Source organism: Abramis brama (assembly GCF_963993115.1).
Source record: "Abramis brama genome assembly, chromosome: 5".
In the NCBI taxonomy this organism is placed as follows: domain Eukaryota; kingdom Metazoa; phylum Chordata; class Actinopteri; order Cypriniformes; family Leuciscidae; genus Abramis; species Abramis brama.
This window is the reverse complement of record NC_139967.1, coordinates 29,557,776-29,570,412: the sequence shown is the minus strand read 5'-3', so window position 1 is coordinate 29,570,412 and position 12,637 is coordinate 29,557,776. Positions and strand designations below refer to the sequence as shown.

General features: G+C 36.5%; 1 protein-coding gene across 3 annotated transcripts in view; it reads left to right on the top strand.

Annotated features, from left to right (window-relative positions):
* edil3a (EGF-like repeats and discoidin I-like domains 3a) overlaps positions 1 to 12,637 on the top strand; it is a 199,353-nt gene that overhangs the window by 181,539 nt on the left and 5,177 nt on the right. For all 3 annotated transcript variants that reach the window (XM_084114156.1, XM_084114154.1, XM_084114155.1), the window contains one exon: positions 6,023 to 6,178. In XM_084114156.1, the coding sequence (XP_083970282.1) occupies positions 6,023 to 6,178 (156 nt within the window). The remainder of the gene's footprint in view (positions 1 to 6,022; positions 6,179 to 12,637) is intronic.

The window sequence follows — 12,637 nt, the reverse complement described above, 5'->3', positions numbered from 1 at the left end:
CTGGATTTGAAGCATGGATGGCTAAAGATATTGATATCCTCCAGGGAGTAAACTTTTTAAATTATCTATATCTATCCTAGAATGGATGAATGCAGTGGTGGATTTTTGTATATCTGTGGTAGAGCCTTAAGCCTCTACAATACAAGAGCGGTCACATCCAACTCACATGCGGATGTTCTCCAAAAATTCTCACAAAGGTGATTTTTCTGTGAAAAGTAATTGTGTGTGTGTGTGCGTCAAGCTCTTAGATGAGGTTTGGTTGTGTGAATTATGCATGCAGAGCAAGCGCACTCTGAATTGAGAAGCTGTCAAGTCTGTTCGAATCTGGACGATTGCTATGAATTGGAGATGCTTTTACTCGTAAAAAATGTGTCTTTTTTTCCCTCTACTTTTCTTCTCTCATTTTCTCTCAACTGGAGGTATTCCATTTTCCAGGTCTGATTTGTATGCAGTTTGTTAAGCAGTGGAACTAATTAATGTAATGGGATAAAAAGAAGTGCTTTAAGTGCGAATCTGTACAGATAAAGAATGATTCAGACTTGAAGGAACTGAGTAAAGCAATAAAATATTCACCACAAGAGACTAATTTGCTCTTAGTTTTGTCTGTTTTGAGAGGCTCGCACTCACTTTTTTGTTGTTCTCTTATCAAGCTAACAGATTAGATCTATTTTGGTATATTCTTGAATCAAAAATAGATGACAGATGCAGTGATGAAACTGTTACATTTCTGAATGAAACTAGTACCAAATCAAATAAGTCTGTAATATCTACAGGAAGCTTTTATCATTCCCATTCATTTCAATGGCAGTTACTCATCTGGTTCAGGGTTTGCTGATGATTGATGTGCTGTTTTAAAAACAGATTTGCTAACTAACTGTGAATGCTTTGATATATGACAGCATTATGTTTTAACCCTTAAATGCATACCTGGGGTCTTTAATGACCCGGGACATCATTCACTACCATCCTCCTCATTCATGTTTTAAAGTTAGACATCAACCTTCTTAGTAAAAAAAAGAAAAAAAAAAACTATAAAAGAATGGCTTTTTTCTATCTCTTTTTTTTTTTTTTTTTTTGTAAAAATTGTATAGGGTCGCTAACAACCCAAAGTGTGTATCAGTGTAAGTATATTTTTTCTGCACAAAAATAATTTAATCTTTAATGATTGAATAAGTGCAATTCACCTTTATTCCACAAGGAGGCAATGTCTGACACACAATGATGAAGTCATGTTTCAATCATAGTTACTGCAGACAGAAGACAAATGAATAGGAAGTATCATCAGCAAAACTGAAATGTCTCACTGATTTACTGCAGAGCAAGAGCTGAACGCAATCACATATTAGTGTCACTGTCACTTGATGGTGGATCTGGTGAAGAAACTGTCAGCGATCAAAATATTGATTTTTAAGATATTGAAAATTATATATATATTCTTTTTATATTCTGTATAAAATGGGTAACGTTATGTTTAGGTTTGGGAGTCGGGTTAAGGGATCTTCCATTTATCTATAAAACGGTAAAAGGTAAATTATACAGATGTCTTAATGATATGAAAGATTCGTAAATATTTTACGTTTTGTAGCTGTAAAAAACGTAATAATGTTACGTTTAATTGTTGCAGATACGTCCATATCATACGTTTCAGCATCTATCCAAACGTACAAAACGTACGTTTTCTATCTTTGAAAATTACGTATTAATACTACGTATTAACAATGAGACCAGGCTGAAAAACCTCTACATGATTCCTATCAAGGGGACCAAAGGGAGAAGTTCTGGAACTGACTGTACCTTGTGTTAAAAAAAAAAAAACTCGAATGACTACTTTCTTTGTTCATCAATTTGAAAAAAAAAAAAAAAAAATACAATATATATATATATATATATATATATATATATATATATATATATATATATATATATATATAAATGCAGAATATGACAGATCAAATCCTGTGGGGTCCACAGTAGCCTATAGTTGTTTTTAGTAGTAAATGACAAATACCTTTTTTTTTCAGCTATAACGCCCCCTTATCATCAGAGATGGATGTCATGCTCCATCAGATTGTGTTGGTGTCCTTGTGTTACAGGTTTCGAACAAGTATATTTTACAGAAAAGATGGAAAAGGAAAACCAATGATTGGTTTTGATTTTGATTCTAGTCCAAATGTTTTTAAAGTTATTATTGAAAATGCAATTGCGCTTATTCTAGCACTAGTGTCAGAAGAATGTGTGTGCATGAGTAGAGGGTGAGATTTTAGGGAAGGAAATAAAAGTGAAGAATAAGAAAATCTGAACAAATGCAGCCCAGCTTCATTTATTTTTATTTATTTTTTACCTGTTTTAATTCCAGACTAAATATTATGATGGAAAAAATTAAATAAAAGGTAATCACATTTATGTTTCTACTTATAACCATGTCCTGAGCACACCTCAAGTGTTGTGTGCACAGTACAAGGACTGCTGTCTGCTTTATTGGATATTATATGTTCTTGTCAAGCAGACATACCTCATGTCTTCATCCCCTATTGTACCTTTTTATCCGACTCTCTCAAGTAGGCATGAAAGTAGGACAGAGAATAAATTAAAGGGGTTTTCAACATGGAACTAATTTAGTTTAGCAACAGGGACGCTAATATCGCAACTGTGTGACAAAGTGTAATATGCCAGATTACTGTGTGTTGATAATAAATAGCAAAACTTGCTAGTGTCGTATTAGAATGAAGGGACAATAAAATAGATCAAGACTGTAAAAGGTGTTTCCTGAATCTAGATCTGCCATGAGGAAAAATACTGTAAATGAATGTCAAAACATTTTGCTAGAAGTAGATTCTCAGTCAGCCTTTCCTGAAAAACACATTGTTAGACACATTGGGGCGAATACAGTATTTTTTGCAGTATGTTAGCACAAAAATACATTTATTCAATAAATGGTTGCAGTTTAACCAGGCTCTATTTGCTGTATTAGTTATTGTAATTCTGTTCAGCACAAACAAACCTTTCTATGTTCATTAAGTTTATATATTGAGCCTTATTCACAAAATTCAGTGCAATTTGGCTGGTGCAATTAACATGGGGCTATTGTCAATTACAGAAATGGTGACACTGGCTCACTAAATGATAGATAAGAGCATTATAACCAGTCATATGTCTAGCTCATACATCGAGCATGATGTAGACAAGCATACTTTTGGCATTTTAAAAAGCAAATTCAGGTGATTTATAGGCAAGTTTTGTGGTGTACTCAGGAACAGGCTGAAGACTCAGGCCTTGTCCACACGGACACGGGTATTTTTATAACCGTGACTTTTTTACGCGGTTCAGCCGTTCGTCCAGCCGTTCGACACGGAAACGCAGTATCAGGTCACTGAAACCGAACATTTTTGAAAACCCCTGCCAGGGTGAGGATTTTCAGAAACGCCGGTTGCAGTGTTGTCGTGTAGACAGTAAAACCGGGGTTTTTGCTTCTGATTCAGGCTTCTGATTGGCCAACGTGGCTTTATGATTAGGGTTATATCGCCGCCTGCTGGTGTGGCATGCTCTTGACAGCGCTTGATAGCGTGTTTTTGCGTTTTGAGCATTAAGCATGTGCTAATGACCAGCGCTATCAGTGAGTGCAATTCATTCTTAACAAATTTCCGCATTTCGCCACCTTGGAATTATAAGGTTCTATCTGCATTCTGAGTGGTTAGGAGATTGCATTCCATATAGCAAAAGTGATATGGGGAACAAGTCTCTTTCATACATGAATATGACAGAGACCCTAAATGTATTCTAAATGTACAATATCAAAATCCTCTCAAATGTGTAAATGGGGATTTTGGGAACAGATCAAATGCAGATAGAACCTTATAATTCTAAAAAAAAACACTTTCCGCTTATAATTATAAGGTTATATCTTGCAAAACATTAATTGAAGCAATCATTTTCAAGAAACACAAACAGTTTACTTATAATTTGTTTTAAAACATAAAATTAGTGTTGAAATAATGTATCGACATGTATGATAAATTTAAATGTAATGCTTTCTATGACATTTATTTTATATTTTAGGGACAGAATAATTATTTCTGGTTCAAGTTAAGCATAAAAGGCAGTGCTATTTTGTCCAGTGAAGATGTTAATTTTAGGTAGGAATATGGTGGGTAATTAAACACATTGCAGAAACCGGTAGTTTAAAGGAACACGCCGACTTTTTGGGACTTTAGCTTATTCACCGTATCCCCCAGAGTTAGATAAGTCCATACACACCCTTCTCATCTCCGTGCGTGCCATAACTCTGTCTGACGCACCCACCGCTAGCCTAGCTTAGCACTGCAACTTCTGCGGAGTGATTTATTCCACCTCTGAGCAAACTCTTTGCTCCTCACCACGGGGCTTCTCTGGTGCTGCGAGCAATCACTCCGTCCAAGTAGCAGTGCTTCGCCTTCTGAGAATATAGTTCACAGTATGTATACGGTTAGAAGATGGCTGTGTCTCATGTGACCTTGTTATTTGTACACACTGTGACTATACAAATCACAACATGTAAATAGGAAAATGTTGGCGTTATTTTGTCACTTATTGGGAGCAGTATGCTAGCTAGAGCCGTTTACCTCCAGTCTTTGTGCTAAGCTAGGCTAGCGGTGGGTACGTCAGACAGAGTTACGGCACGCACAGAGATGAAAAGGGTATGTATGGACTTATCTAACTCTGGAGGATATGGTGAATAAGCTAAAGTCCCAAAAAGTCGGCGTGTTCCTTTAAGTTTATTTTTGTCTAGACAGAAAGCAGCGGTAATACATCTGACCAGGACTTTATTTCACAGAAAGTGGGACAGGCAAAATGGCTTTCTCTCTAGAGATCAGTATGGATTGAAAAGTTTGTAGACAAACTTTGATGTTGGCTTGAGAAAGGATAGATAGATAGATAGATAGATAGATAGATAGATAGATAGATAGATAGATAGATAGATAGATAGATAGATAGATAGATAGATAGATAGATAGATAGATAGATAGATAGATAGATAGATAGATAGATAGATAGATCTTCTGTGTGAAATCAAGGTAATTTCCCCAGTGACTTTGGTGCAGAAGCTTAGAGTTCAAGTTAGTCACACGGATTCACCACGCTGACCATCAGAAAGCTGCTTGGTTTAAGTCTGAGCTGTGCTTCATATAATACATTGACATGGACAGTGGACATTGCTGAAATTTCGCTAATATGACCGCACCTAATGGCTTGAGAAATTAAGCTCTTGTGGTTGGTGTATTTGGAGTTTTGAGGCTCTTCTCCTGAAGTGCCATGGGTCTATTTGAGTGTTTTTGTTTCTTAACCAACACTGAACACTCTCTCCCTGTACAAAAAGCTGCCTTCTCCTTTTTGTTTTGTGGTGTAGTTCAAACCATCTGTGACAACAATTCAATAATAAAGACTTAAAACTTTGAATGAGACTGCTGCAGCCCGATGTCAAGATAAACCATTCAAGTCTCTAACAAGTCTACTTTTTAGGTAATTATATACCATCAGCTCACACAGCACAAACTCATTTACATTAGTTGGTCAAGTTATCTGAAAGATGGAATTTAGCATTGCAAATAAACAGTTAAAAGTACATTTTAGGTTGCTTTACAAATTAGATTACATAAAGCACAACAAAATTGTTATTTTTTCGGCTTTGCAACAACAACAAAAAAAATCTCAATAAATAGCCTACAAGCGCATAAAATATTAACAAAATGCAATTATCACATATTGCTGTGGCTAGCAATCACAGTTCTGCTGAGCTGAACTAAAAGGGTACATCTTATTGCCCACTTAGCTATGAATAATTGATGATACCATCCAAACAAATTTACTGTATCTTTAGAAGTTAATGCAGAAGATAAGGGTGAAAGATTCAGGCTATTTGGGAAGTCAAGTAATCACTAAAATATCATACTGATAGAATAACACTTTCATTTTCTTTCTCCCTGTGTGTGTGTGTGTGTGTGTGTGTGTGTGTGTGTGTGTGTGTGTGTGTGTGTGTGTGTTTCAGGTTGACATGCTTCAGCCAACAAAAATCACAGGCGTTATTACCCAGGGGGCTAAAGACTTTGGACATGTTCAGTTTGTCGGCTCCTACAAGGTGGCTTACAGCAATAACGGCGAGAGATGGTTTATATATCAAGATGAAAAACAGAAGACAGACAAGGTAGGATTCTTTCTCTCACAGTCGCATGTCAAAAACTCATATTTTTTCAAGACCAAAATAATTTTAATTTTTTGACCAAAGGCGCTTTTATCTCACGGTTGATTTGAATCACCTTGATTTATTTTATTTTTCATTTTGTATGCATTTATTACTTTCGCTTTTATTTTATTTTCTTTTTACCACATACTGTGTGTGATTGTTTTTTGCTAAACCTAAACACTGTCTAGATAGTCATTGTTGTCTTAAGCTAGCTTCCATAGACATGTTTATGTCATAAAGTCAATAAAAGAAGCATCCCCTTGTCTGGAAACGGGGCTGTATATTCTCCTCCATCCTGTCAGCACTGTCCCAGGGTACCTGGACAGACTCTGTCTCTCTCTCCATGGTCTGCCTACATGCAGATAACAGTCCAATCTGCCCAGCCTCAGTGAAGACTGTGCCAGAAATGTTTGTTAACAACCCTCTAGTGGGTTAAATGTGTCCAGCCCATTGGCCTGAGCTTGTCCTCTGAGGATTCTGACTCTATTCTGAACCTAGCAATGAAGATGTTGATTTGTGTATGTACATTCTGAAGATATTATTCAATATCATTTTTAGTGTTTGAAAAAATTTATCAAGGAGTCAGGGCTGTTAAATGGAAAATCTAAAAGATGACTAAAACATGGATTAAGGCAGTAAACAGTGTTTGTTTGTGACTAATATTTGCAATGTTTGTTACACCGCCCTGTGTCACAGCTCTGATTTTAGTTCATTTTTAGTACTGAGATAATCTTTGGCTTCCGCAAAAAAGATGTGCTATCCTTTACAAAAAAGAATATACTTGAGATTAATTTTATTAACTATACTATACTATACTATACTATACTATACGATACTATAATATAGTCAACAGAATGTTCAAAAGGGACCATCAAAATAAAGAGTTACCCAATATTGTAATGCATTACTTTTAAAAGTAACTCTCACCAACATTGATTATCTTAATTAACAAAACGTGTAAAAAATATAAACTTTTGTTGCTCACAGAGCTTGTTTTCTGCGATAATCCAAAACTCAATGGAAAAATCCTACTGGCTTTTTGTCAAGAGAACCAATAGCCTAAAAAAAAAAAAAAAAAAAAAATCACCCCTGTAGCACTCTGTAGGAATCAGCATGGTGGCAAGATAAAGACTAATATCAAAGTCTGTGAATGAATACCTCTTTCCTTGTGATTTGCTTGTACCGCACTTGGTGAAAAGAGACACAAATTGACAAGCTGTCATTGTCCACCAGAGAGTGGCGTCAATGCATTAACAACTAGTTGTTCAGCTTGGTTCTGTAAAAACTAGAAGGATTTCATTTAAATTGATTTGACTGGGGTCGTCACTCCCCACTATAACAACCACATTTAGGTGTAATGTGTACTCATGTGTGCCTATGACCATTGTAGTGTGTTGTTCAGATCTCACTCTGCCTTAACCTAAACTCATCTGAGTGTGCCTAACCTCAAGAGACTCACCTCACAATTAAAAAAAAATTGCTTGCACACTCACATAATGCTTACTTACCCTATAATCTCCTTAAAAACAACTTTTACCTGTTTCCTGTTAGAAATCTTCAGCCCCCTGAAACCTTTGGTAAGGAAGACGCTGTGATTGACACAATGCACACCCATCATTGATTAGCCTCGGGTCGACGTCAAGGGGTTAATTAGCCTGTGAATAGAACTATTCCCTCGCAGGCAATGGGGTAAATAAGATCACATCACAAGATTAGCTGCCAAGTGGATGCCCTTCCCCCATCCAGGCATGTTTCAGTAATGCATTGGCTTATAAGATTTCCGCATTTGAATGAATAAAGAAAAGAGATTGGATTTCCATGATGGGTATGACCAGCAGAAAGTAATATATGGAAATGGATGGATTATTCTCCTGTTGTATCATCTGTATCAGTGTCGAATCATAACCAGGAAAGGTGCATGTTCCCTTGGGTCTTCTGGTAGTAGGTGCCCTTGATGTTCTCATTGCAGAAATCAATACTGTGGAAACATTGCCCAATGGGTTAAATAGAAGGCACAGACCAGAACAGATTGGAGGGGAAAAGTAAAACTCTGTTTCCAGCCACTGAGCAGGAAGTTTAAGGGAGGCTTAGTGACCCACAAAGGGCACAGTGGATATTATTAAGGAGAGCACCTTTTGAATTTTAGAGGTGCTCTTCTAAAATGCCTGCATTAATACCTGTGAAGACACAATATAGATGGACAGGCAGTTTCTAGATGGCCAAGAGTTTAAATGATTTTTGAGATTTTTTTCGGTCACTCTTCTAAACGTATCAGCTTGGTCTGGTTCTTATCACGCTGTAGTCACGATGCAGCTTTCAAGCTCTACTGAAATCTTACAATATCTCACCCCCTCATATCCACAATTGCTTTCAACTCAAGGGGGAAAAACCAATATCAGATTGTATCATATCTCTTTTTTAACCTTTCATATTTGGACCTGGTCTAATGGTAGTCTTAGAGTGTGATTTATCTGGTTGTTGGCAATAGGGTTCTGAGGATGATGGGCCTTGAAGATGAAATTGAATGCAATGCAACCCACAATTTACTGTCTTCAGGTGAGATGAGCTCTGGAACAGCGGTTGCATTAGCCCAGTATATTGACTAGCAGTCACAGATGTTCCTCTTAACATGGAATCATTTTCAGAATCACCGAACAATATCTTGATGCGTCTGAGAAAAGGTGCCAGTTTGGTAATACGTGGAACGAGTGAAATGGGTCACCATTTATGTTGGTATTTTTTAAAGGCTGTCCTACTGTACTGTTTATCAACATAATAAAATTACTAGGGCTGTCAAAGTTAACATACGGTTCGTTTAACACTATTATTTTTGTTAAGACCTTTAACACAGTTATTTATTTGGTAACATTTTAAATTATGTATAACTTATGTTATTTGGTCTTTCTATTTATTATTACAATTTTCATTTTTATTATATGTAATTCTGTATTTCTAACAAAACAAACAAAACAAAAAAACATTCAAAACTGATTGGATTGGCACAATTGTCTAATACTGTACACTACCATTTAGAAGTTTGGGGTCGGTAAGTTTTTAAAGTATTTTTGAAAGAAGTCCCTTATTCTCAGCATTTTAGAATAAAAGATACAGTTAAAATGGTAATATTGTGAAATGATATTAACATTTAAGATGACTGTTTTCTATTTTAATATATTTTAAAATGTAATGTAATGTAAAATGTAAATGTAAATGATGTCAACTGAATTTTCAGCATCATTACTCCAGTCTTCAGTGTCTCATGATCCTTCAGAAATCATTCTAATATCCTGATTTGCTGCTTAAGGAACATTTCTTATTTTTATCAGTTGTGCTGCTTAATATTATCGTGGAATCTTTTGATAATTTTCAGGATTCTTTAAATAGATAGATCAAAATAACACCATTTATTTGAAATTGAAATGTACTTTTGTAACATAAATGTCTTTACTGCAACTTTTGATAAATTGAATGCATCATTGCTGAATAAAAGTATTTCCTTCAAAAAAAAAAAAAAATCGTACTGACACCAACCTTTTGAATGGTAGTGTGCTTAAAATAATATTTGTTCACGTATTAAGGATATCAAAAAAAGTATAAAATTAATCATGAATAAATATTTTTAATCAACTGACAGCTCTCTAAATCACACAACCATAATTTGAAAACTGCCAACTAAAGCTTACTTCAGCAAAGGGGTAATGAGTAGCTTTGTTAAATTGGCACGCCTCTGAGAAATGGCAGAAATTCGGAGCAAGTCCTTATAGGATTGCTTTCCTGCTGAGTCACACCAAATCTTCTCAGTTAAATCAGCACTCAGGGGAAATAGGACAACTGTACCCATGGAGCCCTCACATCTGATCTGTTGTTCGAGATTTGTTTGCTGTGCACAGCACAACCTGTTCATCTCCTCTGTTACTATATAGATGAGTTAAAGAATGCGAGGAGACTGACTTACAAGGTTGGTATAAAATGAAACGGAATGTCATATTAAAAGCGATTGTGTCCTCATTTGGTCCCTGTCATAGTGTGGGATATCAGTCCCCTGGGTAAATCATGCGGCCTGCCACTTCTTAAACTCTTTTAGACAGTCCACAGTGTCAGGAAAGGGCAAGAGCTCACGCAATATCTTGATCATTAGTTAATAACATTAAATTGAGCGAGCTAGTGCACTACAGATGAGATAACATGCATAAAATGAGTTTGGCTCAGTACGACAGCAATTGAGAGGGATAATGCTAGCTGGCACACAAGATAAAGTAATATTATACCTTTTGAAAGATATAAAAGATGTTGTACTTGATAGGTGCTCAGTTTCACAGAGGGTGTATTTGGCTGTGATTTTAAACTCACGTTTCTGTCCTTGTACAGGCATGTGCATTGTGAGGAGCTCATGGCATGCGAACATAAAGTTATATTTTGTGATGGGAAGTCAACTCCAAAAGCGTCAATTCCTTGACTCTTAATAGCCTTAGTGTGGGAGTCAACTCCAGCATGGGAATCGACTCTCATTGTTGACTCCATTGCTGTGTCTAAAATAACGCACTTGTGTGTCAGAGAGCTGGAGCTGTTGCAGAAACATGCCACAGTCACATACTTTTATCCTATGTAGCTTACTTTACAATTTTTATTAAATAAAATAACAGCCAACTTACCTCCGTGCCAGCTGTTTTGTTTGTCTTGGTTATCCTAATTTGTGTTCATAACCATTAAACTAATAATTCTGTCAGGACCACTATCGTCGAATACGATTGACAATTAGCATACAGTTTGGATTGGCGGTATAGTTCTGTTCTGGGAAAGAACTCCCTGTGCATCCATGCAGCCTAGCATGGATAAGAGCAAGGAGAGCAGCAATAACCCCCCTTAGGGTAAACAGAACAGAACCAACATGAATGTATTGCAGATATCGTTAATTCAAGATTTGTAAAGTACAACATGATTCGAGAATTTTTTCTGAATCAAGGGGAATCAGAATGCCAAATCCTGACTGACGAGAAGAGGAGCTGGGGATGGAGGAGGGTAATTCACTCCTGAGAAATGCGATAGCTGCTGATAATATTGAAGGAGCTTATATATATAGTCTCAAAAACACGGTTTGAAATCGCTGACGTCACCTTGTTACCAATCAGGTCAATGTGTGATCATCAATGAGTGGATCTCTGAGCTGGTGTGAGTGAGTGGAGGCTGGGCTAATTTGCATATTCATAGAACCACGTATACTAAATGAGGCAAGGCTGTAAAGCTATTTTAGGGCATGACAAACATTTTTCAAGGAAAAAACTTACATGTCATTTTGGTGATCAAAGGTGAGTTTTAAGGGATAAAATGATTGACTACACGGGGACTTCAATAAGTGTACATTGATTGTACTGTATGTATTACAAGAGATGACAGTTGGCGCTTATCGCCTTCACCCGACCGTTTAGATTAATTAGAATAATACATTAAAGAATACATTACTTTCTCTCTCATTTATTTAACTCTGAAATAATATTCAACCGAGTCGTTTTCTCCTAAATTTCCCCTTTGTAAAATTAGGTATTGACGCACAACTAGGAAACGATTGTGAATTGGAGATACTCATCATTTCAAAGTAATATCATCTGGGCTAATTTGTTAAATTAGCTAAAACTGTATTGTTTTAATACAGAGAGTTGTAGGCTTTGTGTCTGAAAAAAGAATAGATATGGTGTGTAATAATGGCGGCAATCATGTACCTGTATTCTTATTGCTCGGCCTGTTTTGACTTAAAGTAAATGGAGCAAATGGAATGGATTCTGGGAGTCAATTCTATTTACTTCTATGGTGGGACCTGGGAATCAGAGACGACTCTGAAAAACCCAGAATCGAACACCCCTAGGTCTATTGAAATTTAATGCTCAATTGGTATTTTTGTGGTGTATGGATTTGGTGCCAGAGTGTTCCAAATCGGCCACTTGATTTTTTTTAATGTACAATCAATTTGTGCCAACAAGGAATCTACCTGTCTCTCTGTCCGTCCATCCATCCAAATCAGATTTGGAATCAGTTGCAAAAATCATGCTCAGATGTAATACCCAGATCTCCACACAGACAACCTTGTTTTGCCATGCTCCAAAAGGACTTGAGATCGCCTTGCCTCTTTGAGCATCACTTGAGGGATTTTCACACTGATTCAGCTCCATATGAAGGACCCACTTCAAAGGACGTGTTTATGAATTGAACAGTCTTGCAGAAGAGGCTATGAAGTGATAAAGTGTCCTCCCCTTGTGATCAAACTCCAAAAGCCCTCACCTCAAAATAAAATATCTGCATTACCTGATGTACCTACTTAGATAACATTTGTTTCTACATGCCAAAACACTCATTCAGTGCTCTAAAGACAAATTTCTATTCCACGACTTTGCAGTCATGAGCGGAGCCGTGCAGGGATTAGGTTAA